The 27,939-nt window shown below is 41.8% G+C and overlaps 1 protein-coding gene across 1 annotated transcript; it reads left to right on the top strand.

The window, feature by feature from the left end:
* Nucleotides 1-12,631: 12,631 nt before the first annotated feature.
* On the top strand, nucleotides 12,632-16,916 carry LOC106014932 (growth-regulated alpha protein-like). Its single transcript, XM_013093223.5, has 4 exons — nucleotides 12,632-13,091; nucleotides 14,925-15,051; nucleotides 15,208-15,291; nucleotides 15,954-16,916. The coding sequence occupies exons 1-4, from the start codon at nucleotides 12,839-12,841 to the stop codon at nucleotides 15,976-15,978; spliced, it is 489 nt and encodes a 162-aa protein (XP_012948677.2). The 5' UTR covers nucleotides 12,632-12,838; the 3' UTR covers nucleotides 15,979-16,916.
* The last annotated feature ends 11,023 nt before the right edge of the window (nucleotides 16,917-27,939 follow it).

The following is a 27,939-nucleotide window of genomic DNA, read 5'->3' as shown; positions in this document are numbered from 1 at the left end:
CCGAAGTGATGTAAGTGCCAAGTCCCTGTCCCTGTCCCCGTTCCGGGGTCCCTCGGCTCGCAGAGCCCCTCCTGAGTCCCCTCTCACCCTGCAGAGCCACCACAAAGGCGGGCAAGACGGTGTGCCTGAACCACTCGGCGCCCTGGGTGCAGCTGCTGATTACCAGGCTCCTCCGCAGGTACAGCGGGATGGGATGGGATGGGATGGGATGGGATGGGATGGGATGGGATGGGATGGGATGGGATGGGATGGGATGGTACCAGGACCAGCCCTGCTGAGCTCCTGGCCCCTGCTTTGCAGCTCGGCACAGAATTGATGGGGAAGGGGCTCCTGCGACGCTCTTGGCTTCAGCCCTCAGTGGACACCTCCTGAGACTCCGCGCCTGGGCTTGGCACCTTTCGTTAACGCCATGGTACCTGGATGCACTTAGAGCCCAGCTTTAAGTGATCTACTCATTTTCTGCCTTTAAATCCTTGCTGTGAGGCATGGCACAAGGAGACTTCCAGCAACCACCCTGCTGCCTTTCAACGCACAAACTTTGCCGGGCTGCAGCATCGGCACGCCGCTGGTGGGCTTGGGATGTCCGCAGGCAGCGATGTCCACCTTAGACATGCCATGGCAACCCTAGACAAGTGATGTCTTTTTTTGTATGGCATAATGTCATAATTTATATTGAGTCACATAAAACTGACTGTTGCACTGGTGGATGTTTACTTGCTATAGTCCAAATCCCCCTTGGGAAATGCACGTACATAGTTTTCCTCACGCTTCATAGCTCTGTCCAGCAGAAAGTGAAAACGAAGGGGGAATCTCAGCCTCTTTGTAATTACTGGTAATTAACTGTCTTCACAGTGAGACCTTATGGGTTCTGTTCATCTGCTAACTGCAACCTCTCCAAATGTCAAAGAAGCTGCTAGTTATTTATATCTAATTATTGTGTAGGTACATCATTGTACAACCAGCCTGATTGTAATAAGTGCCTGTAACTTAAACGGAAGATTTTTCTAATGTATTGTTTGCTACATGTGTTTCCTAATTAAGAGTTTCTCCTTTGTTACTTATGGTGTTTTGCTTTTAAAAAATAAATATTTAGTTAAATATGCCTGGTGTCTGTTCCCATGTGTTCACATCATCAGATAACATCACGGATGTTATCTGGATAACACCAGATTTTCAAGTTCAATTAGTTAATGGCTTATATAGACCGTGCCCATCAGCACTGTCACCATTCCACAGTTACAGCCCTCATTGTGCCTTTGTCTTAGTGGCATTCTGGTGTGAGAGCACTGGGACTGAGCCTCTTTTGTTTGGTCCCATTTGTGTCGAAATGAAATTATGTGAGAGGCTGATGTGAAAAGCATTGAGGCTCCATCATCTGCTTAAATTTCACAGCAGTCACCTGAAAACAGAACTAGGCTGGAGACAAGAGGGGTTGGAACAACAAAACAATGTGTTTCCACATAGCAGCCTAATTTTTTGTACTGCCTTCCGGTTCCTTTTCCAATGAGGGGTGCAGGACCACGAGGAGGTGAGCCAGCACAGCTCGTGGGTCAGATGGCAACACTCTTTGAGGTGTGAAGCTCTGTGTTTGTCTCAGGCTTCTCAAAACCATGTGGCTCTTTGGCCCTGCTGGTAACACTTCTGTCATTTTGCCTACTGCAAAGGAGCAACAGTGTTTTAACTATATATTTGAAAAACACATTCTGTCCCGTGTTTTCACGAAGGCTGTGGGTAAAGCAAGGGCGATACAATCTATTTCAGCCCCAATTAGCCAGCTGCTAATTAGTTCCTCAGGCAAACTCACTTCTGAAGTTAAATACTGGTCATGACAACTTTTGTGGTGGCCTCATTAAGTTAATTCCCAGCCTCTGCAGCAAACATGAGCAGGGTGGAGGTTCCCATTAATGAAAGTGAAATTTGGGGAACATGGAAATTAAACTGCTTGTGAGACGTGCTTCACAAATTGTCTAATTGTTCCAGTAATAAATCCACCCTGCAGATGTGCAGTCAGACCCATACGGATGTATCACAGTATCTGTTGTTTGCAACACCTGACCTGGCCTTTCCCAGTTCACACAGACGCTGCACTGCGTGGAGACGGTTGGTGTGGCAAAAGCATTTTTGGGACAAAAACAATCCCTTTGGTCTACATCTGCACGGTGAGACTCCTTTGGGACACGCGTCAACTGAATTCTTCTTACATTGGTCAGGAAAAGGTTGGACATCAGAAAGCTGGCAACAGACAAGCAAAGCAGGCAGGTTTGCAAGGCTGGTTGGAGGAGTAATGAGGAGCTGCAGCTGCCCCACTGCTCCTTCCGTGCTCAGCAGACATCCTTCGGCACCTGGCTCTCTCCTAATGAGGGATAGCCCAAGCAGTGACAGTGATTCCCAACTCTCTTTGAGAGTGACAGCAACATTTTGGCATTTCTGTCCTTCTTTGAGTATTTTTATTCCCACCCTTCCACCCATCTCGAGTACCAACAGGCTTAAATAGATCCTGGATGGCTAAGTGTCCTTTTCACTGCCATGGGTCTGTAGCTGCCATGGACAATGAGAAGATATTCTGTCTGTGTAGCTCTTTTGCTGTGAAAATTTGATTGTTCTGTTTGGATGATTGCCTGGAGTGGAACATGACTGAAATCCAGCTTCACATCTGTTTGGCAGCATCCAGCCTGGTTTTCTTAGTAAAAAAAAAAAAAAAAAAAAAAAAAAAAAGTCTATCACGGGCTGAAGCTGCTTCATTTGTTCTATACTCCTCTGTTCCCCTGGCATCTTTTGAGTATTGGCCATTTTCGGAGTACTTCCTAGATGGTTTCTGATGGTTTCTACAGTGAGTGATAGAAATTCCCATCAGAACTTGTCAACCAAACTTTCATGACACACTCGAGAACCTATGGCAGAGGGGGAGAAGTCACAAAGGCCCTAATTGTGGGAACTTCCTCGGTTGGTTGTGTACCTAATTAGACGCCAGAGAATCCAATTACAAAACTCACGTCCATTGAAAAGCAGGTATCGTCAGTTCTGCTGCTTGTTTGCACAAAGCACCTCAATCAGCCGCCGCAATAATCCTCACTCGGTGGGACCAGGGTCAGATCTGACACTTCCCAATGACAAGGCGAGCTTAGTGTTACTTTCAGTACCCAAGAAGAATGCCTTTCCTATCACCCGTGCAGAGCAGCAGGATGAGCTGTGCAGATCGCATATTTTCCTTATGTTCCAACATGTATTTTTATTCTTGTTATGTCATCAGATCAAACTCTTGACACACTAACCTCACCACAGATAAATGCTTTTCAAATTACTCCTTCTCCTTGGGCTTCCCTGATTCATGCTCCCTTTCCTGTGCCCACTTCCAGGAGGCACCAGCGCATGAGGAGAACAGAGCTACATCTCGTCAGGCAAACTGGCAAGGGACCTGTCAGCCTCTCTTATCTCTCACCAGTTGCTAATGACCAAGTATGACCAAGTGGTTGTGCCACTTAGGAAAAGCAGGGGAATCCCCATAGCCGGAAAAATCTGGCCAGGAGATTGGGCTGATCCCACCTGCAAAATCCAGCTAATTGCCCAGAGTGATGCAGACATGATCCTTGGGAGATGATTCGGGATGATCCTGATTTATTTTCCTCATAACTTTGTTAAGAGTCTATCTAAAAGTGACATCGTGGATTACCTATTCATGTTTTCAGCTGCCTCCTAGTCGCAGACTTCTTTAAAGATGATTTTATTGGTTCCCATAAAAAGGAATACTTGTAGGATATTCTGGGCACCACCACAAACGGCACAAGGTGCTCTTGTTTCACGGGGACAGAGACAAAAGGTGCTCATCTGACCATTTATCATCTTTTTTTCCTAAAACTGGCTCCTGGTAGTACTGCTTTGAGAGTATCCTGATGGGGTCAGATGTGTAGGGTTACCATCACACAGATTAAAGAGAAGGCGCTGAGCAATGGTCCTGAGCATGAGCCATTTTTTGCATTTTAGCACAACTCGAGTTTCCTCGCACTCGGTTGGCATGGCAGATATTTGCACAAGAATTATCCAGAACCATAGCCTGGGCTAAAGGTCAGGCCAGCTCTTGAGGAGTTTGATATGTCAGAGAATTAAGACATTCTAGACCATCAAAAATGTTCTTATGAACGTCAAACAAAATGGTTAATTACACCACAGGAAAATGACTGAGCAAATGAGCTTCATAAGCACTGCAGATGTTGCGCATTTGTCAACAAGCCACATTTGCTGATTGAAGAGTATTTCCTTTTTGGCATGGTGAAGCAATCTGCAAGCTTCTTCACCCCTTTCTGCAGTGCCTTTCTGCTTCCCCAGCACGTCACTGAAATTATTTCATTGCCCCAAGCTGCTCAGCACTCAGGTCTCCCCTTAGAAGCAATGTACCTGAACAGCTTATCTGCTGAATTCATGCTGAATCGTGTTGTAATTCACGTCAAGACCAGTCAGTGGCAAATAAATTTATGGGAATGAAACGTTCCTAGTTGAAGAGCAATCATGCAGACTGCTTCAAAAAGCTGCACCAGCACAAGGAGGAGGTGCTAGGCTCAGGAGAACACGGGCATGTTGTCCAGTCGAGTTTACGAGCCCTGAACAGATCAAGCTCCACATTCCACCAACACCTGTCCTCCAGATTTTGGACATGATTTTTCTAGGAAAAAGATGGAAAAGTTCCCAGTTCACAAGAAGCATAGCTTTATTTGAAGATAGCTTGTTTCTTGTTAGGCCCTCTCAGTTACTTGTTAAGACACCTCCCTGGCTAGGAAGCAGCCGTCCAGATGTTTGAGAAGGCACGGGAAAGCAGTGTTATTTCTGACCACATTGCTGGAGTTGGACACTTTGAAACCCACAGCACAGAAGACTCTCACTGCACAGGGACTTTGTCACTGCTGCCTTACCTTATGCATGTTTAGTAGCCAGCCCAATCTAGTAATTCGCACTCTTATATGTTGCATTTACCTCAGCCTGTTCTTGGACTTGAATTCCTGCTGAGAGGTTTGAATAAAGCTAACACAGTTACTCTAACGAACTCTGCTCCGTTAATGCAGATTTCTGTGTGACACGAGACGTTGACCACACTCCAACAGAGAAATCCTTTCCTCTATGAAATGGGCTCTTAATGTACCACGTGTAGTGATCTAAGAGCTCAGCCACTGCTGCCCTCCACAAATTATTCAAAAAAGGGGCAAAATGCAGGTCAGCCCCAATTGTTCTTCTATCCCTTGCCTATTTAATGGCACCTAATGTCAGCAGTGAAGAGCTGGCTTTCATAAGATACTGGAAATCTTGCCACTGACGTCAGTGTGATGAGGGCTTCACCCAACAAGCGTGTTTCGATTGCAGGCCACAGGAGCTTTGCCTTTAATGCCAGCGGAAGAAGGACTGCATTCAAACCGTGCTGCTACGGAGCTGGCGCTCTCCAGAGAAGAAAGCTTGTTTGCACAGAACATCACCGCAAAAAGAAAAACAAACCAATAACATCAAAAAGATTTCCCTAAATAAGCAAAGGCCAGCACATAATGCCATATCTTATAAACAGCCACAAGCTGGGAAATGTTAGCTTAATTTTTTTCTGGGGTGGACCAAATACCTGAGATAAGGAGAGAAAAAACAGCAGAAAATAGTTCAGAGAGGCTATATTCCTTACATTTTAAAACCAGCCTGTGTCTTTATGACCCCTTTGCATCTGGCACAGCCAGCACATCACTTCAGTTACTATTAAGAATACTTTTGTCTTGGAGAAATGGGATTTTCAGCAGGAAAACATATTTTCCTGGGCATCTTGTAAGGTGGTTCCACAGTAATAGGCAGGGTTGTGGCTGAGGTTGGGTGTTGTGGGGCAAGGGCTAGCATCCAGACTAGTGTTTGACAGTGCTTACCTGTTGAGCCCAAACCTGTAGTTTTTTCAGAAAGCTCCTGAGCGAGGCAGAAGGAATTACAGGCTAGCAGAAATCACATTATTTGCTCCCTACCTACCCTTTGGCAGAAGCAGGCACTTTGAAGAGAAACACAAACCCCTTCAGTTCTCAGATCTGCCCCTCCTGCTTAGTTTAGCACTGTCATAACTTCCTGCAGGATGGCTGAAGCAAGAAATATTGAAGTGCCCCAAGGCTTTGGGTCTGACAGACCTAGGGCCACACAGTGCCAGGCTGTAACACACACCAGGGAGGAAAGGAACTCTTACAGAAGCCTGAGCTGAAAAAGTGCTGCCTGGATCTGAACAAATCTCTCATTTCACACACAGCTGCAAGAGGAAAACAAGTCAGCTCACTAACTGTGAAGTCAAGTTGGTCAGTGTGCGGGGAAATACCTGATAGCCAAATGGTGAGCACAAAGTTAGAATAGTCTCTCTTCTCCGCTTCCCTCTTCCTGGAATATTTTGCAATTAAGGAGAGAATAGGTTTACAGACTTGCAGATACCACAGTCATAAATCAGTCTGTGTTGTCATTCCCCCCAGCCCAAGTCAAAAAGAATGAGGTGTCCATTGCCTAATGATCTAATGATCTAATGATTAAGGGAAGGAAAAAAAAAAAAAAAAAAAAAAAAAAAAAAAAAGATAGCACAATTATTACATCTTTGACAAGACTGCAGTGGAAAATTTTCAGTTCTGCTTCACTGCTCCAGAACACACAAGAGCTGCCTCCTGCAGGCAGAGAACTGAAATGAGACAATGCACGGTCTGCAAAGAGTGGGAAGAGGGTGGGATGGCTCTAATACCTCCAGCCACAACCTCTTCCCAGAGGTGTCCCTGGAACCCCCAGCAGACTTTAAGCCTTTTGAGCATGCTGGAGAGGGGAGGCCATGCAGTCTTTTACATCACACCTTTTGCTTTGCAGATAACAGGTAAATCTGCAATGAAATTACTGTGCATTTGGCAGAGAAACCCGGGTGCTAAAATTAATTGTGAACGTATCCCTAGGTGCACAGGACAAATGATTTCATGCCTCGGTTTCCACCAGCACCTTGCAAACCTAAGAACTTCAAGAAAACATGGGCTGGGCTAAATTCAGAGGCCAAATACTCTTGATTTATTTTTTTAAATACTTTTTTTTTTTATTGTTGCCTATTCCTGCGTATGTGTTTATGCATTTTCAGGGTTTTAGTGCCCACTCAGGATGGCACCAAAATAAAAGCTGGTTGAATCACACACAGTTCTGTGCTACCATACCCTGTCTGTTGCCTCAGCTGCCTAAATGAGCCAAATCTTGTGTTGCTGTTTTTGTTCCCAAGGTCTCTATTCACCACTTTGCACAATTTAAGAATTTCCATGAAACTGTGGGGTTTTGTCCCTAGTGGTTTTTTTGTTTGTTTGTTTGTTTGTTTGTTTTTTGGTTCCTAATGATAATTTTTTAAAGGAACTTACATTTAATTATTTGGTATTTATAGGCAAGGTGGAACAGTAAATGTTCTGATAAGGCTTAGATATTTTATGTCTACTCATAACATACTGTCCTAGTTCATGTTGAGTAAGGCATTTTCCTTACTCTGCTGTAGAAAAATGTATTTACGTGAAAAGGCGGATTTATCATATAATGCTAATGTAATGAAATGTAATGCAATACAAATACTTCTTTCGCTGAGAAATATAGTGGGCTTTTCTGCCAATTATGTATTAAAATGGGCCCATGCAGCTGCATCAGTCTGGCTAGCCAAGAAGTCGGGAAGGGGGAGCTCTGCACCCACCTGCCTGCAGTCCAGGTTTCTGCGGGGTGCCCAGGATGCTTTGTAGTGAACAAATGTGCCTTTCCATTCCTGGGCACAGCGTTTAAATCCTTCCCGTGGAGCTGACGATGTGAAGACAGGTTAGCCCTCAGGTGCCGAACCCGAGTACACCCCTGTGATCTCCAGGAGCTTGTATTCTGCTTTGACTTAGGGCAGGAAGGAGCAACGGTGCCTGCTGTGGTACAGAACCACGACGATTTGCAAGTGGAAACAGGGAATTTGTTTCCATGAAATGAAATTGTTCAGGTTCCAGCTCTAACAAGAAGCCTTGTCACCTTTTAAAGCAAAGAATCCCTGTCTATTATTTTTTAGCACACATTTTAAGTACAAACAGTATGTTCAATCACTAGGTACATAACACTTATTTAGTGACATAAAAATAGAGTGCTGCTTGCTCCTGAAATACGAGCCCTTATCTGAAGATGTAGCCAGATCCTGGCCTTGGGACACAGCTAACAATTTTCTCCTCTGGTAACTGAAGGAAAACTACATCCTCGCAACACTGTCTAGCTTTTCTTTGTGAGAAATCGCAGGAAAGCAAATTTTTATGAAAAACTGTTGTTCCTTATTTATTCCTCTTTACCTGACAAGTCCAGATGATCTATGTTTTCTAGTTGTGGACACAGAAAAAAATCAGACTTTTGAAAACTTCTTGATGTATAAAATAGCTTTTCTCTCTGTAATGCCAAAATTTTTAAAGTCTGATAGTTAGGCTGTTGTGGTTAAGAGGAATTGTTCCATCACTCAGAAAGGAGAACTATTTTTTTTCAGTAATACCATATTCTTGCTATCGGAAGTAAAGGGATAAAGTGTTACTATATTACCAGCTTTTCCAAGGAAAATAAATTATTTTGCCTGAACTTATCCATCTGATGAGTACAGAAATTTAAAATGAAAAAGGGCTAAAAGATGTTACACATCTGGGAAAAGCAGTGAATCCAATTATGCATGTCTTCAAGCATTAAAGAGAGAAGTCAGGGGGGTAATGGACAAATGTACATGTCAAAAAGGTGCAGAGGATGGGAAGGTGCTTACAGCTACGTATATAATTAACTGAATAAAATTTCTGTCAAAGGGTGGATTTTACAATATGCCAAAGACACACACATCTACTTGTATCAGGCGCACATTACAAAATCTCAAAATGACTCGAATTATAGATGCTCTATTGCCCAACTGCCTAGTGCACTTGGTCACAACATGACTTAGCAAGGAGTTGAAGGCATTTCATGAAATGACCGGTGTTACTGGTTCGGTCATACAGTGAAATCTGGCTGTAAGGAAAATCAGCAGTTTCCAAATGACTGCGATGCTATTTGTCAGACAAAAATATTCCGAGTTTCCCCACATTGCCAAGTGAGCTGGAGTGATTATTATGGTCCTATCCGAGAACATTTTGCTTCTCAAAATTTATCTTATTAGACTGTTTTTGCATTTTCCCACATTTTGTAGACTTCATACCCTTTTCTGCTGGAGAGAAAAAGAGAAACTTTGCTCTGTTTCTCCCTGTGGGAGTCCTTTACAATACAGATGTCCCTGTGCCACTTGACACTGGGGTCAGAGGAGGTCCCCCTTGTAGAGACATGGCTGGGACACGGGTGCATCGAGACACTGGCGTCCCATGTAAGGGTTACTCGGAGCTCAATGCTGGTGATTACACCACCTACACATCCTTGCCCTTATCGAAAATTGCAGCAAGAAGGCCTCATGAGAGCACCCTTCTTATCTAACCATAGAAATGATGAATAGAGTTTCAGCAAACCCTCAAAAGAGCTTGTGTAAGCAAAATGGGGTAACCTTTTGGCAGCCAGGATTTGCAGAGAATGCTGTGCCCTGCTTGGAGCCCTGCTCGGAGCCCTGCTCTGTAATGCACAGTGAGGGGCTACCAGCATCTGAAGAGACATCAGATGATCTTTACTATCCTCTTCTTCTATGTAGCATTAGTTCCAATACATGGCATTTTAGGTGATGCTTTGTAGAGCCTGGCTGCCTCTCTTACTGGCACCCTAATGGACTAGCAACTTTATGGTGCAAAACAGCCTTTCAGAAAATCCAGGAGATGGTCTTCACATCGGCAAATCTGGCTACCAGTCTGTGACTGGGCCTGTGCTGGCCAATGCACTTCTTCCACACCAGCAATGCCAGCTTTACTGCAGCCACCTAGAATACCAGAGTTGCCTGTTACACCACCACAACGAGACCTCACTGCTCTAGGAAGTCTCTGGTGAGGCTTATCCAGACACCAAAATGAGTCTACTGGATTTGGCAATTCTCCAAACTGAGCAAAAAGCTTCTAAAAAGGAAGCACAATGACAAATGAGCTCAGGTCTCTTCTGTGTCCTGGTTTCAGTTAGGACAGAGTTAATTTTCCTCCTAGTAGCTGGTAGGGTGCTATGTTTTGGATTAGGATGAGAAAAGTGCTGATAACACGCTGATGTTTTGTTTTAATTGTTGCAGAGCAGTGCTTACACCAAGCCAAGGACTTTTCAGCTCCTTGCTCTGTCCTGCCAGCAGGCAGGCTGTGGGTGCAGCAGGAGCTGGGAGGGGACAGACCTAGGACAGCTGACCCGAACTGGCCAAAGGGGTATTCCATACCATATGGGGTCATACTAAACAATATATAGGGGTGGCTAGCTGGGGTGCAGGGCCGACTGCTCGGGGATAGGCTGGGCATTGGTCAGTGAGTGATGAGCAATTGCATTGTGCATCACTTATTTAATACACATTATTATTATTATTATTATTATTATTATTATTATTATTATTATTATTATTATTATTATTATTATGCCTTAATAAACTGTCTTTATCTCAACTGACAGGCTTCACTTTCCCATTTCTCTCCCCCATCCCAGAGAGGGAGGGGGAAGAGTGACCGAATGGCTGTGTGGTGTTTAGCTGCCAGCCAGGTAATACCACAGCACTCACCTCTACTCACACCGTGTAGGGCTGCAGAACCAGTTACCATTGGCTTCTCCCTCTCTCCCTCCTTCCATCTTCTATCTGACTCTTTCTCCAGCAGCCTGACCACCACAGAAGTGGGTTTCTCTTTCCAAGACAGAACCAATGTAGTTCACATTTCCAGCGGACCGAGTTATCGTGCTGAAACCACACATCCCTCTTCCTGACCATCCCCAGCACCCAACCTTGCTCATTTTGCAGAGGTGTTTCCTGCTTCACTGAGGAATCCCATAGGATACTCCTATGCTGGCCTCACACCAGAAATCACTCGCCTGTTCCCAAATTTATGGCTTGCCTTGCTCCATTTAAGGACAAGCTTGAGATTGTAAGTTTGCAGGTGCTGGTAACAAGCCTATTGGGTTGCTGTTACCCAAGCAGGAGGTGCAGGTTCCTCCACCAGTTCCAAAAATGTGAGTATTACAAGGTCACACAGGCATTCAGATACAGCAGAGTAGTCCTGCACTTGTGGCCTGCTGAAACCACAAAAAACATGTACCACCATATTTGTTACAAAGGATTGAAGCCAAATTCCATGTCAACCAACATACGAACCAAAGCTGAAAAATTATTTTGCATGAAGTGTTAGCAATTTCTCACAATGACATATGTACAGATACACATGGAACAAGTTTTTCATCCTGCTCCTTAGAGAAAATAATGATACTTTTCCATGGGGAACTGTTCACAGAAAAACAAAGTTTTCCACTGCTTTATGAAACAACCTCAGCTGTGAGCATTACCATAGATGTGCAGAGTGGCATGCCTTACTGGTTGTTTTTGAAAAAAAGAAGAAAAAAAAAAAGCAGCTTTTCTAAATTCATACTGTAGAGAAATGTTCTTGTCCTTGTCACTTCACAAGCAAAACTGATGGTAATTAGGTACTTCTTCACATTTTTACCTTTTATTTAGTCCTTTTCTAAAGTTACCAACGTTTTAGTTATTTCATGGAGCAACCAATTTCACAACATGCAAATGTGCACAGAAAACCACAAACATTTGTCTATTTTGTGAGCTATCGTTCACTCGCATGCCAATGCCAAACATTCATATATAGAATGGGTAAAACTGAGTGCCTCTTCCGAATACAGTATTTTTTGCATAGCAAAATCACCAGCAATTCATTATGGCAGAAGAAAAGGCTGGACTGGGATTGCAAGCAGCGTGCAGTGCACACGTCTGGTCATAGACATGGGGAGAGCAACTAGCCACGTGGCGAACACATGCTTTCTTTTCTTGTTTTTTTTCCTCATTTTCCTCTCTGGAGGAACACAAAGAAAGAAGTGGGAAGAAGAGATCTGAAAAAAAGAGGCATGTTCAAAAGGGTTAAACACACAGGCACAAAGAAGAACAATCTCTTTGTGCTTGCAAATCCAAAGGGACTCACAAGAAGGAATTAATTGCTCTTGAACGAGAAGAAGAGAGAAATACCAAGGAGGGCAAAGGAGGGACCGTGAGGTGGCTGTTCCCAGTATTTCCACAGCTGGTTTGTGTGCGTATCCGTGGTATTGCACAATTAAATCAAATCCTCATTTAGTGAACCACACATTATTAGTTCCCTTTGAAGGGAAGGAGAGCTTATTTTGTTACTACCTGGACTGACAAAGTTAAACATGGCTTTAAGTTCTTTCTAAAACAGTGCGTAATATTCAGACATGTTGAAAACTCATACCTCCTTAATATCTGTATTTTATTTTTATTCTTTCCCAATAACACAATTACCCAAATTTTTGCCTTTGTTCTGTTACCAAGTTAATTCTGCCTTGTATTTCACTGAGCAAAAACAAAGCAAGTACTGAGCTATAAAAGTTGGCAGCAAATGAAGCTTCATATCTTCCTCATTGTTTCAGCCAGCATGTTTGAAAAGCTCAGCCTTTAGATACTCATGCATCTCATGCATTTCTCCGTTACTCTCTTGCAATTCGTCTGTCTCACCTCAGACAGAGTCTCAATCTCTTTTCACATCAGCTTTGTCTGAACATCATCCACTGATTCCACTGTGCTCGCTTCTGAATGACACTGCTGAAGTAAGAGGGCAAGGCACACAATGTTCAACTCCATAAAGAAAGCATTTTAGTATTTTACTGTTTTCTTGGAATTAAAGGAATCAGAGCAAGCCCAGGGGCTTCAGGTTGCTGCTCGCTTACAGGTATGTTAGCAGAAGCTGTTTCATCTCAGATTTTCCCACTACTTCTGGTTGTGGCAAAAGGCAGGAGCAAGAGCAATTCCATCTGTATGTACTTGTGCCTGCAAAGCAAATCCTGCAGCAGTGTCAGCAGTCCCATGTGGGTCTGGAGACAGAAGAGTTTGTTTTCAGTTCACCATAAGAAGGCACAGCGAGCAGTCATGGATACCAAGATTGCAATCTCCCTCCTGATTCTTGCTTTTATGGGCAACTTTCCTGGTAAGAAATTTGAATTTATCTTCCTTTATATTTCAATTCTTCTGCAATATGGTTGAACTAAAGAGTATTTTCAAGGTATGTAGGACTTCCAAACTCACACTGTCTTCAAGGTAGCAGGTCAAGATAAAGATATCCACAAACTGTCAGAGTGAGCCTATTTCTTGTCTCCTATTATTTTTATGCTATTGCAGATTCACTAACATTGAAAACTTGTCCCTTAAATATTCTGAGAAAAATGAGATTAGAACCAAGGCTTGAGGAATTATAGCCTGTGGTAACTGCAGCATGTTTCATCACTATGACTTTTCACGTTGTTTTTATAATAACAACCCCTGAGTTTAAAGCCCAGAATATTCAACTTAATTTGAGTTAATTTATTTCTAATCACCACCAATCTGTAAAAGCTCTTCCCAGAGAAACATGAGGGTAAACAAAAGCAAAGTCTGCTGGGATAGTCCAGAGAGTATTTTGTGGGCAGAAAGTTTGCCAAGTTTAGGGGTCTGGAATGCTCCCAAGCCTCAGCACCACGGAGGTCCATGAATCCTGGCTTCACGTTGGGATGGCACACATGTGCAGTCCCTCCTGGGCCAGAACAGAGCTGGATAAGCTGTGACCAATCTCCAGGCTGGACAACTGGTTAACAGGACACCAGTATCATCATAAACATCCATGGTGAGGCTCTGGCACCACCTTTGGAAACTTTTTTCTGTTGAGCCTGAAGAAGAAAAGGTGCTGCTGCTATGCAGTAATGCTCTGTGCTGCCTGGTGTTTGACTTTCAAGTGCCTTTGTTTCTGCTTTCTGTCAGGCAGGGAGGAAGGTATTGGTCAGCCAAAAGAACCACTGGAGGATTCAGCTGGCCAGAAGATAAGTGAAGAAGGGAAATAGGTGGATGATCTTATCAAGGTACAAGAAGTAGCACAGGGTGAGGTAAAGGGCAGAGCTGGATGGTATTAAGGATGTAAATACTATCCACAGACAACTGGTGAACTGAATGGGATTTGAGCTTCTGTGGCCCTGCTCATCTCAGTAAGAGTCTGTCCTTCCCCCACCATCTGTTTATCTGAAGCTTATCTTTGCTGCTTGTTGATGCTGCCCTGAAAAGTGCTGAACTTCCCTTTCAACTAGATTCCACAGTTCAAGTGTCAGGAATTGCAGGCTGCAGCTCTAGCTTGCCTTAGCAGGAAAAATGAAGAAATGTGAGAGCTGTGGTTGTACACTTTAACCCTGTGCTGTCTGACCTGAAAACAGGAACATATCCCAGTGTCTGCAGAGAGTGGAGCTGGGAGAGCTCTGGGCTTTATGGCTTGTGATCTTGGGAAACTCCATCACCTTTCTGTGCCCAATCTTTAAAGCTGGGCTAACATTGTTCTTGATTTGCTAGGGAAATGTGGGACTGGAAGGACTGTCAGGCAACAGCAGATCCATGGACTTGGGAGCTGTAGGGAATGTGGCACAATTCAATTAAACTTCATCCCAAAGCCAGATAGATTTCTTGCTCCTAGTACTTACACTGCATGGCTTCCTCTGCAGCCTGATTCTGAGGTCAAGCTTCTAAGCTAAATGTATTTGTGGCTCTCTCACACCAGGTGCCAACACAGAAATTTAGCCCAAACAGGTTTCACCTCCAGGCTGTATTCATGGAGAGCAGCCTTCGACCTCTTTGGCTAGCTTCTTCTTCCACTCCTAAGACAGGGCCCCCAAACTTTCAGTAGCCTTTCACTGTCCTTAATATTGTGAGATGCCAAGAGAATTGTGGCAGCAACAGGAGCTTATTCATTGTTACCTGTGCAAAGTCTGCAGACATTATGAGCTTCCCTTTCCTTTCCTCACAGAGATGATGCTGGCAGCGGAGCTGCGATGTCACTGCATCCGGAACGTCAGGCGATTAATGCTGCCGAAGCACCTGGCCAATGTGGAAATCATTCCCAAGGGCCCCCACTGCAAGGCTGTGGAAATCATGTAAGTAAATGCATCCAGCAGGCGATGGAAGGCACAGCTTGTAAATGCTGAAGAGTTGGCAGCCCTTAAGCTTGAAACCTTCAGCCATCTCTGTGTCCTCCGCTTGCCTCCTCTGGTGCTAACATTAATTAAAGTGAAATGTTCATTCCATTGCAGAGCAACACTGAAGAACAGCCAGCAAATCTGTTTAGATCCCCAGGCAAAATGGGTGAAGATGATAATTAACAGGATTCTGCACAGGTAGCTGTCAGGATTACCTACTAACTGGAATTATTCCACCAAAGGGCGTTTTCTCCGGTAGAAACACCAATGTGAGGGCAATGTTTGGCACTCCGTCTCCGAGAGCCATTTGAGAAATGCAAGGCTGGGAATAAGGACGGACTAGAATTAGTCAATCTTTGGACAAGGCAGGAACAAGGCTTACTGGATATATCTCTGTAATTTAAAGCAAACAACCACACTAAATGTTATCCATCCCGTATTTCCAATGAGTATGTTGGTCTTGGATTCCTCGAGCTTGTGTTCAGCTCCACAATGCCACAGGCAATGTTTGGGCTTTCTGGAGGGAGAGCCTCGGAAGTAATATGAGAGCACTGCTCAGCACTGCCTTGCTGGTCAGGCTGACCACTAGGACAAGCTTCCCTCATGGCTGTGGATGGATGCATCTCCTCAGAGATAAATTGCATGCAACAGCTATCCAGAGAACCTTAGTGTAGAATAGTTGCAAGTGACTTCCCACTAGTGCAACTTAAACCTACAATCAACTAAAAAGAAACAAAAAAGAAAATAACTCTTTTTTTTTTTTTTTTCCACTAGGAGTGTTTTTTACTGTTTTTGATGTCTGTAAATTAATCTCACTGTGTTGTGCCTTCTGATAATTCATTACAATGTCTGCATTGCAGCTCAGCCAAGAAACAGCATCAGTAAAGAAAAGAGAGGCATCTCTGCAAACAAGCAAAAGCTGCATGGAAATGCCAGTAGCCTCTCAGTGTCTCCAGGGCTAGGTATTCATCATCTTACTCTCATTTTTTTCTGTCTTCACTTCTATCCATGTACAAACTGTTGATTTTCAAAAGGAAACTGCTGGGCTCAGTAGGCTGCCACAACACAAGCAACTTCTCATATTTTATCACAAAATTTTACACTGTGCTTAACCGCAGAGCATTTAAAGCAATATCCTAGCCAAGCCCTAGCCTAGCATCGCATCACTCAGCTGGAAACACCTGCACAGGTTTAGCTACACCAAGGAGGTAGCCGTCACCAAACTGGTGGTAATACCAAGTTATCTGTAAGCTTAAGTCATCCGTAAGCTTTGTTCAGAAGAACTACAAAGTTGGGTTTTGTCTAGTTTAAGAAAGCTGCAGTTTTCAAACTAATAAGGAATTAACCAAAGGAGATTCTAAGTGAATGTATTAAAAAGAAAGAAAGAGACAGAGGAAAAAAGGAATTTCTTGATATCAGTAAGCAGCTTGCTTAGAGGCAATATGATCAATTGAAGTGAAACAAATGCTGTAAGATTTTAGTGTTTAAAACCTTTTTTTTTTTTTTTTTTTTTTTTTTTTTTTTGTCTCATGGTAATTAAATACATCTCTAACCTTAAAACCATAATCATAGTTATTTTGGTCTTTGTCACCAAGCATCACTGCAATAATACTATCAATTTCAAAAGGTTTCTTCTCTGTAAAAGATTTTTACGATTTCAGAAGCCATCCATTCAACTGTAAAGAAAATGTGTATGAAATATCTTAATGTTTCAGATATGCACAGAGTTTTGCCACCTGCAAGCCATTGTGAGGCTTTATTCATAATGCACCAGGGGCTGAAATGTAAAACAAAATTTATAATAAATACAAGACTGTATATCATTTTCTGAATTGCTGTGCCTGTTCTTACAGGGAAAAAATAGATTTTACATTTATTTTCAGTACGGAAAGACTTGGTGAAATGCATTTAAATAACATATTTGAATACTATTTTGTTTTCAAAGTGAGAAGTCCCCTTTCCCCATCTAAACACAGATGTATTTTTGGTTCTTATGCATGTAATCATGATATTGTCACTGAATACTAACATTGTTGGTCTCCAAACACAGCTGAGAGCTCACTTCTCAGCTGTTTAGCATGAGGGACTATTTAAGGTCTATCTGACTACTCAATAAATGAAAGAACAAAACAAAACAAAAGAACAGGTTTGCCACTAAGACTTACTTGTAAATGTAATTGATAGCTCAGCAAGAAAAATTTCTTTCCAAGTATACAGAAAAATATGCTGATCTAGTCAATTAGTTAGAAGCAAAATTGTTGATACTTTTATCATTATTTGGATCAAAAGAATATTTCTTTCAGCTTTACTGGACATGAGGTAGCTTTCTGATCAGTTTACTTTGCCAAAAGCACATGTTGGTACATAAAGCGCATATTCACATTGCAGTAGGAGTTGTTAGTGAAAAATGTCTGATAAACACAGTTTTGTGTGATTCTGTGCACCCAAAACTGCTATCTTGGATTCCAGTTTTTATCTCTGCAGACAGCCAGTGGCTGCAGAGACTCAGAAGATTAATACAGCATAACTATGACACAGAAAAAGCAAGTGAATCTCCTTCCAAGCCCGTAAGAAACAAAAACACATCTGATACCAGATGTTGCTTCACCTCTCTGGGACATCATCTTAAAAAGATTTAATTAAGGTCTCTGCCCTCACATCTGCCATTGGAAAGGTTCTTGCAGATACTTGAAAAGTTCTTCTAACTTCCAATGTACTTTCACCCAGCACTGATGCAAAATCTCTAGATGTTTTTCCATTTCTATCCCGCTGCATTAATAGGTCTTTTCCATTAAGGTACCTGTAAAAAGTCCCCATAGCTCCTCTCGACAATGTAAACCCATTTCATCTCTTTGCAGAAAATGAAGTCTTCTAGGCACTCTCAGAATTCTTCCCTGTGTCTTCTTTGATTTAAGCTAATCTTTCTTGCACATAAGTAATAATTTTCTAGATAAAATCTTCATCTTGGCATGAAATGATGATGCTGATTTTAAAACCACAGTTTGTTGTGGTTGTTTGGCTGGCATTTTATTTGTTGTAGATGGTCATCCACACATAACAGACCTTTGTAAACAGTCTGCCTTACAAAGATCATTGATGTGAATGAAAACAAGGCTTGTTTTTATGATGCAAGACAGGATGTAGGCACAGAGCTGCAATATTCCTTTGAGATGTGGCTTAACTCTCAGGGAGAGAACTTCTGGTCTCTGTGATGGTAAATGAAATATGTCAAGAAGCAGAAAAACAATCCTGTTGCAAATCTTTTGGTCTTTCAGCATCTGTGACAAAAGAATGTTGCACTCCAGCCTAAATGTGACACAGCTACAGGCATATTTTTAGCATTCACTGGGATATGGGAATTAGAATCCTAGAATATCCTGAGCTAAGAGGTACCCACAAGGATCACGTTGCTGTTCCCAGGGAGCAGAGCTCAGCGTCGGCCCCTCCACTCCCCTTGGGAGGAAGCTGCAGGCTGCCATGAGGTCGCACCTCAGTCTCCTCTTCTCTGAGCTGAAAGTGGGGGACAAACCTCTTATTGAAATGAGGAGAGCAGGAGGGAGCTCTCCTCATTTCAGTTCTTACGTTCCAGAAATAGAGGGTGTGCTTCAGATACCCGCTATTTATGAGGATTTCTGAGGAAAAATAATACGAGAAAAAGTCCATTTTCATATAGGTATTCTTGGTACTGGCTGTCATTTTGAGCTTTTTGCCCTTGATAATGCAGCCAGAGGGATGGAAAGGTGTTTGCTCTGTGGCAATGTCAAGGAAAACAATCTGTATTTTATGTACTGTTAGGTAAGACACTGCAGCAAAGTCACAAAACTTTGTCCCTTTAGTATTTTGTGACCTTCATAGCAACAGCAGCCTTTTGGTGATCAGTTACATAAAAATGAGGGATGTCCAAATGACAAAATTATGTGGTCACATATAAAATATTTTGGAAAAAGTACAAAAGCACCTTAAGCATTAAGACCCTAGAGGGGTATTTCTTTAAAACTAGTTATTCCAATAGGATGAGCAGCTGACATGCAGATCAAGCCTCTGTTATGCCTGAACCTTAACACCTCCAGATTGCACAGAAGACAAAACCTGCAGCCCTGAAGTGAACTGGTACGAAGGCCAATTCACAAACCCAAACCTCTGCATACCTAGCGGATCTGAAAATACACTGAAAAATCCCACAAAAATGCCTTTGGTTACCCTCCAAGGTGAAAGCAAAACATCAGAAGGCCCACATCTTCTGTTTTCACATAGTGATGCCAACAATTCAGTGGCTGAAAGGATACATAAAAAGTGCCTCAAGGAAACAGCTGAGTAGTCAAGGTCAACTTAAACCACAGACAAAGTAGTACTTGGCTGGAAGAAGAGTGCTGGGGACAGTAGCAAAGCCCTGGGTCTGTTTCCTGGAAAGTCAGGCAAGCTTCTGAAAGAGAAATCAGAGCATGCAGGACTGACAGCTATGGGAGGGGGAGGACTTCCCACCCACAGAGACCAGAAAGGCATAGCAAGCTTTCTGCCAGGGTTACCCCAAGCTCTTTGTCTGCCCACAACATCCCGTTTCCTTCCCCTAGCAAGACCCTCCTGGCCCAGCTCCAGTCCTGGTTCCTCTTCCTTAGAACAGCAAAAATCAGTATTGTTTACATGGCTGAGAAGCCTTGAACCGGTTCTGCAAGGATTTCACCGTACTGTGAGGAGGCTGCACTTAGGAGAAAAAGTTGGAAATATACATGTAAAAATACCAGCAATGCCTAAATTAAAACAAAACAAAATAGCAACCACAAACCCAAAACACTATAGGAATGCACTAGCATGACCTGCAATACGTAACACAAACCATTTCCCCAAAGTCAGCACACAAGCTGCCAAGCATCACTCCACATGCAGCAGTCACCAGGGAGAGGATGAGTGAGAGCTGGCAGTGTTGATGGCACTTTGATCATCATGCAGGTGTTGCACTGCAAATGAGAACAGGCACAAGCTACAGTTTTGAAATACCCTGGTTCCAAAGAACTAGGAGGCAATCCAGCTAACAGTGGGAAGCAGAGAGCAGGAAGGGCATCAGTCTGTCTGTACGGTAAATGTAGATAAGGTTCAGAGGATGATAAGGGTTATGGGAGGGGAAACAACCAAGTAGAATACACCTCTTCAGCCTGGGAAAGAGATGTGACAAAATTTTGTAATGTTGCACATGGCATGCATAAAGCGAACAAGGAAGTCACTGCTTTCAATCTAAAAGAAACATGGCCAAAAAAAAAATAATGAAGGCAGCCAGTGGCGGATTCAGGAGAAACTATAGGAATGTTTTCTCCTTACATCTAACAGTTAAACTGTGGGATTTTTGCTACACCATTCTGTGGATACTAAATGTTTACAGGGGGTCAGACAGTGACTAAGCAAATTCATCACTGAAAATCCTGTAAGGCCTACTCAACACAGAGATGCTCTGTTTGGCTCAAGAAGTTCCTCAGCTGCAAATTCTTGACATCTAGAAAAATACAGAGGAATATTAAAAGTGTAAAGTATCTTTATATATTTTCCCTATTCTTTCCTAAGCATTCCTTATTGGTCACAGTGGGTGTCAAGATATTGTTCTAGGTGAACCTGTAATGAGATGGTGATGCAGCTGCTCTTCTGCTTTTGTCCTACGGCTATTGAAATGCCATGACATTTACAGGATACTTGTCAGCTTGCATGTGAAGAGCTCAGAAAATCTCCCCTATACACCTACGGAAATGAAACAGGCAATAAAACAAAGCAGTTTGTTTCACAAAGTATGCTGAGTCAATGCTGCTGATTTCATATTCTAGATTGGTCATATGAATGGCAATGTCAGCATGAAAAAAAAAGGAAACTATAGTTTCCACTGTGGAAGGATGACTTAGAAACACCATAGCATGATGAGGAAGAATGAAAATAACCTGAAAGATTGCACCATTACTGCGCACTGGAACCGTGTTAGGACTGGTGCGTAAATTCTCCTTGAATTAATCATGTCAAGTAAACTACAGAAAACATACAATTTCAGAAACATTTTTCCTCTGATTTGAATTGAGTTTTCTTGTTCCTGGAACCAGCATGCAGTTCAGTATGGTTTATTCAATTGACAGACACATCTACCAGCCTTGAAATGCATTGCCTAATCACCTCTGGAATCGTGTTTCTGCCTTCTTCCGAAAAAACGTCAGGAAGGAGAAACAAGAGGATATAAAATGTTATCCTCAACAGCACAGAAAAGTCTCCTGAGGCTTGTTTCCTATGTGACTATCAGATGCAGAACACGAAGAATGTTTTTCTAAGTCAGATGAGCAAACAACGGCTGGGTCCAGAAGGCAAGAAGGGGATACTTTGCCTAATAAAAGTAACTTCTATTTAATTCTTCAGTATTTGAGATTCTTAGTACTGCAGATTCTTAGGACACTGGTAATGCCCTTATTGCCTTCAACTATTTATTTTATTTTTATTTTTATTTTTATTTTTATTTTTATTTTTATTTTTATTTTTATTCTTATTCTTATTCTTATTCTTATTCTTATTCTTATCGTGGGAAAGACCTAAGTATATGGAAACTTAGAGTCATCTCCGCCAACATGTGTCAAGTAAGAGGAAAAGGACTTCCCGTGTATGTTCCTGGATTGTACTTCTAAATGTGTAGCCCCCACTGAGTGAGGCCTCAGATCTTGATGGCCTGTTGTTTTGTCTTCTGTTCCTTAGAAAGGGAAGAGGGCTTTCACCCCAGCACTTCCATTGCACCAGTAGTAGCAGATAGAAGAAACCTGTCTGTCTTTATGAAGAGTCCAACAAGTCCATCAAGTTCAACCTTCAACCTGACCTACTGCATCCCATCACTAACAAATTGTCTGCATTCAGACTGACACCGTCTCAGGGTATCTTTTCCATCTGCCCTTTCTCAGTGATAAAGTTGTCACTGAGACGAAACCACCAAAAAGCAAGGTCAAGCTATGAGATCATATTGGTCCTGAGTAAATTGGCACGGAGAATGAAAACAATTAGCCAGAGCTCCCTGGACACTCACTACTTAAATATTAACACCGAATGGTGCCAGCAGAAAAATATACATTACACCACGCTGCCAACAGGGATACTTAGGAGCCTGAAGTATGGCACCACTCACGTAACACTATAGTTTTTTTTAACAGGAAGGTAGCTGCGGAGTCTGATTTCTGCACTTCTCCCAGTGTTCTTGTTCTTGTCCCTAATGCCAAGTTAATGTAAGACTGGACAAACTGAACACTGCTGTGGGAGTATGCCAGTGAGTGCATAGTACCATAGGTGAGATCACATTCAGACCGGACTAGCTGAAATCCGTGTTGTAAAGCCATATTCAGGATGTTGAATCCTCTTTCGTTTTGCACTCTGTGCCACCTTTAGATAACTTGAGGCTTTAATAATATGAGCTACTTTAAGAATCTTGTGAATTATGGGAGAAATTGTTCTATGAAAAAAACAGGACTAATCTTCACCAGAAGATTTCTGCATTTAAAAGGCTTAGCATGTTGACTGCAAGGCTGGTAAATGATGTGCAAATGAATGAGGTCAGTACTCTGAAATGGATCCAGTTAACGAGAATGAAAGCACCAATAATTCTAGAAGAGAAACCTTTGCATAAATCTTCAGATCAATACCTCAGCAAAGTTAGTTGCAGCATTTTTACTTCCTTCAATGGGCTGCATTCTGAGGTGCTCTACTTCGCAGCTACATGTTATATCCCATCTCAGGTAATACAGGTTTCACAGAAAGAGCTGATGGAAATAGTTTCTTCGAAAAGCTGAACAGGAGATTAATGAAGATAACTGATCCAATGAAGCTGGACAAGTTCAGACTAAAAGGAAGAGAAAGAAGGATGAGAAACCAAGAAGGAAATCTGGAAAAGAATGAAACAGTAAAGATTCCTTAAAGGGTGTGGAATCTTCCTGCTCCTGTCTGCACTGGCCTGACTAATTAGAGCATTAGTTTTGGCACTCTAAATTGTTACCCATGTCATCATACGTCACAAGGAAATGTGCCATTCTGATGCCAGATGTAGGAAATTATGTGGGAAATACTGATTCACTGCAAGGAAAATAGTAAAGTCATAGAAAGTCACCTTTCAGGCTTGGGGCATGCTGAATAAAAATAGCCTACATTCTGTATGAAATTAAAATGATGAATATGCATGTAATTCTTCATTTATACACTCAGTCAAAGTCAGAAAAGAAATGCAATTTGGGGATTCATTTTTACATTTTGAATTCCAGCACCCAGGGTGTGGAAGGGGCTCTTCTGTCCAGTGCGTCACTCTATGTCAGAGTGAACAAATGTCTGTTGGTCTTCAAGACAAGATTTCTTGGTGATAACATCCTTATTAACCTATTGGTAACACTAATACCTTTTTTAGACCAGCTACTTTAACTGGGAGGAATAAGTATATACACCAAAAAGCCTTTGCCAGCCTGCTGTTCTACTTCCCTATACAGCGAAAATACCCAGATTATTTGACTGTCCGCTAGAGTTTTGTCTTTTTGATAAAATGCCACACTTCAACAACAGCACCTCCAAACCACGGCATACAGCAGGCCACATTTCTCTATATCACATTAGTACACTGATGGAGCTCCACACTGACGTGTACGACCAAAAAGATTTTTTTCTTAGAAAACTTCAGAGCCTGCTACAGTGAAGAACCAAATCTCCACTCTACAGGAGGTAAAGACCCACGGCCACCTGTGGTTTAGTGATGGGGAAACTGAAGTCATAAATATCCCAGAATTTTGAGCACGGTCTTCCCATTTCTAATGCTGTATAACACTATAACACTGTCTTCCCACTTCTTCAAATCAGCAGATCAGCATTTTCAGGAATCTTTCTTACAGACACAAAAATCTGCTCTTGTCAATGAAATGAAACATTGCAGGAATTTGAATAAAAAAATGTATTGGCTATTGTGTTCTTTGCCAATCCATTTATCCTAAACAGAACACAAAACTCACCCACTGTTTTTTCTCTTACCGTCCAGCTGAGATAAGCTTCCTACTGAGACACACAGTAAAGCACATAACAAGACATACATTTCCACCAAACTTTTGTTCTCACTTCTTTTTATTTTCACTTGATACAAACTTTTCTAGAAGAAGGGTTGCATCTGGGTTGCACTACAGCAAAGTCCTGCTGTTTTTGTTTTGCCACCAAGCTGTACCTCAGCACTCTTCTCTGTACAAAACTACAACAGGTCGTTGGTGGTTTGAAAAATCTTTTCTATATTATCAAATTATTTTCACACCCTGTGAGGGAATGTGGGGTAGTTAAAAAGTAGATAAACTGGTACTGAAGAGGAAGACTTCTCCAGAGCTCTTCTTCAGTAGCTATGTCATGACAAAGTTTGCAGTATAAGAGTTCTTAAATCTCATGGGATTTTTCCCGTGATCTGAATTGTCTACTCTTCCAATGACTTTCTGCCCTGCCCCACATGACATACAATACATCTCAGTCACAAGGTGTAAAACATTACCCTTGCATTATTAGAAAACAGTCTCAAATTTTCTGTTTATATTGATATTAAACAGTACAGTTCAACATAGAAGTTGCTTCAATGAAGTCTATAGAATTAAACTACAAGTGAACGTAGCCTACAGTTTCTTTTGTCTGATGATTGCCATATATAAATACTAAATACTTGTCCCTTGAATGAACTCATCAGCATTTTCTGTGAACAGCTTACTGAACGATGGAAAATACCAGTTCTCCCTCCTTCTGTGCAATTGCAGTTTTTCATTTCAGGGTTTTTCCAAAGGCACACCCTACACCCTATTTACGAGTCACCATCTCTTAAATATTAGCAAAGTTTTCCTTACATGGCACATAAATAGTAGTAATTGCAATGGTAGGAAGGCATTACATGCCTTAAACCCAGTAATGGACAGGAACTGGGTAGCAGGTTCTGATCAAGTTTGGCTGGCATCTCTCCTGACATTCTACTTTTCTGTGTGTCTAGCAGTGTTGTTAGACAAATTATTTTTGAGACCGAATTGTCCACATGCTTGCTCTGGAGGATTTTCATACATTGAGGGTTTTAGTCACATCTTTTGATGACAGCTGAGGTGTATGTGAAAGTACAAGTACCCCTTGACACACACTTATCCCCCTAGTAATGCTGTGGTTGGATAAAAAACTGAAGATTGAAATGAGCAACATCAGAGCTGCCATATCTCAAAGACCTACTTAGACAAAACCCTAGTTTAATGTGGAGATGGATTGCGGAATAAAGAAGAAAAATAATTATGATTTAAGATAAAACGCTCAAGAACTTCCTCAAATAAATGTCATTTTTAGAAGTGATGTAAGCATATAAAAGTCTAAGCCAGACAAAAAGCCGGTTGAACCTACACGGCTGAGTGAGCTCATGGGTTATGAACTTAAAGTATGAGCTTACTGGTATCACTGACTGATGGAACTGATTTTGAAACACAAATGGCTTTTTCCAGTTCATACTGACCACTCTGCAAGTAAGAAAAAGCCCAGGTTCACATCTGTAGCAATCCCAATACAATTAGTAATATCACAGTTACACCATTCTAGTTTGGCTTCATGCTTCTCTGTTTTTAAAAGCAAGGTGTCACTTCCAGAACAAGTAGAGTTTTTACAGTGCTATTAGACATGGACATTGAAGTTTATAATCTGTTTGGAGCTTTAACACCATTACTAACTGCACCAGGAATGCCTTAGGTTGGCTCAGCATTTGAGTGTTGCTCTCTGAAGCTTTAGATGATTCTGTTGAAGTGCATCAATTCAAAGAGGGTCAGAATCATTTGAATTCTACATAATGGCTTACAGTTTAGAAAATAGCTATCGTCTTCTACTTTAACACCTACCAAGGAAGTTAAATAGTCTAACTGTATTTACAAAACTCAGAAACTAACAATAAAATAATCTGATTTTTTGATTTGCTATACTGACAGTGCCCATACACTTCAACTTCAGTAACAGAATCCTGCTGTAAATATCCTGTGGTTTCAGACACTGAGAATTTATTTCCTTTCTGGCTAAGTTTATCCAGAGCAGGATGAATCACATCTATGTTTTTCTTATCTTTATGTGCTTAAAACCCTTTGCTTGACATTTAGGACCTGAAGAAGCTGCAATTCAGATTGGATTCCTTCACGCTTCTGAAACACGCATTAAAGAGTGGCATAAAAAATCTTAAGCTTTTACCTGTATAAGGAATAGAAAAAGACTTTTTCCACATCAGCAAATATTTAGTTTTATCTATATTCAGAATGGTAAAAAAGCGTCAAGTCATCTAGGAACATGGAAGAAATTTGCTCCCTGACTCAGTTGTGTTATTCAAATAGCAACATGAAAGCAGATTTAAAAATAAGGCAAACAAAAAAGCAAACAAACAAACAAACAAACAAACAAACAGTATTTTGCCCAGGATAGCATTTTTGTCTAAGATAAGAAACTCTTTGCTGTCAGGAAGAGTTGCATCTTTTGTGAGGGGGTGCAATGGAGCATGACAGCACCAACACTGCTGCTTGCATCCCTCTGGAAAGCTACCCTGGAGATTCGTGCTGTGAGAAGCCACGGCAAAGCCTGCAGATCCATAAGGAACATTTTTGTTCTGCCAGCACATCTACCTCACTTACTGGACACAGCTTATTCAAAAACTTGTCTGTGTGTTAGGGCTTATGCCCTTAGTTATGTTCCCAGAGCTTTTTTAGGGTGCAGTTGTATCTGTCCTCACCTTCTCAAGAAGAAATCAAAAGGATTTTATAAGCAGCTGTCAAATTCCAGACATTATCTACTGCTGTGCCACTACCACAAAGTTGGAAAGGCTGAAGAAAGTGAAAATAAGTCCTGTATTGCACAGCTGGTTGGAGCTGAACATTGTATAGGTGACTGATACTTGTGTTTTTTTAGGAAATACCCACTGTGGTCAGATTGTGTAAATTAGGTTGGTAATTGCAGAATTTTTCTAATTCATTTTCAAGGGGGATTTAAAATAAATGGCTTTTGTTCCCTCTACACTGTTTTGTTCAACAGCTCTCTACACACATCATATTTTTAAACCAGAGAATGCACACCCATGTAAATGTGCTTGTTCATTACCTTTTATGCAAACTTATTAACCTTAATGAACATGAATTCCACAGAATTTAATGTACCCCAACATAAAACCTTGCCCTGAATTTAACTTTACCATTCATATTTCTTAGAATTACTAGACCTCAATGCTGAAAACCCCAGCACTTTATATTTAAGCCCACAAGTGGCATCAAATCATGCGGTTGACCTTAACAGAACAGCTAATTCTTTCCCAGTTCAGCTGGAGCTGTCTTGAAGGAGTTCAGGCAGTCTCCACAGCAAATTTCCCTCTGTGTTTAATGGATCATTCCTGCCCACCCAGGCCAGGAACCACAGACGGCAAAATAAAAGATTCACATATCCTGCTTACATTTAAATACAGTCAAATCATTGCCAATGTCCCTTGCAATTAAAAAATATATATATATACTAGTTCCAAAAAGCTGTTTTCTTCCTCACACCTTGACTCCAACATAGAGCGCATAGCATCCCCACATGAATTATACTCCTAACTTTTGCCTTGACAACCATCTTTACCCTCACCATTTATACTTTATAAAATTCTTACAGCAGCAGGGTCTCCTGGCTTAAGTTTTACCCATCATTTCGCAAATCTTTCTCCACACACAGGCAGTAATTAAGTCAGTTGGACAGAGATGAGGACAGAGGTACAGTCCAAGAGTATAGAACTGGGTCTTAGGAATAACACCAGGGTTTTCCAAAGAGCTGAGCGCGCACCAGTTCTTTTCAAAGTCATAAGAATCATGT

The sequence above is a fragment of the Anas platyrhynchos genome, chromosome 4 (assembly GCF_047663525.1).
Source record: "Anas platyrhynchos isolate ZD024472 breed Pekin duck chromosome 4, IASCAAS_PekinDuck_T2T, whole genome shotgun sequence".
NCBI lineage: Eukaryota > Metazoa > Chordata > Aves > Anseriformes > Anatidae > Anas > Anas platyrhynchos.
The sequence above is the reverse complement of the archived record's forward strand: the minus strand, read 5'-3'. Positions and strand labels throughout refer to the sequence as shown.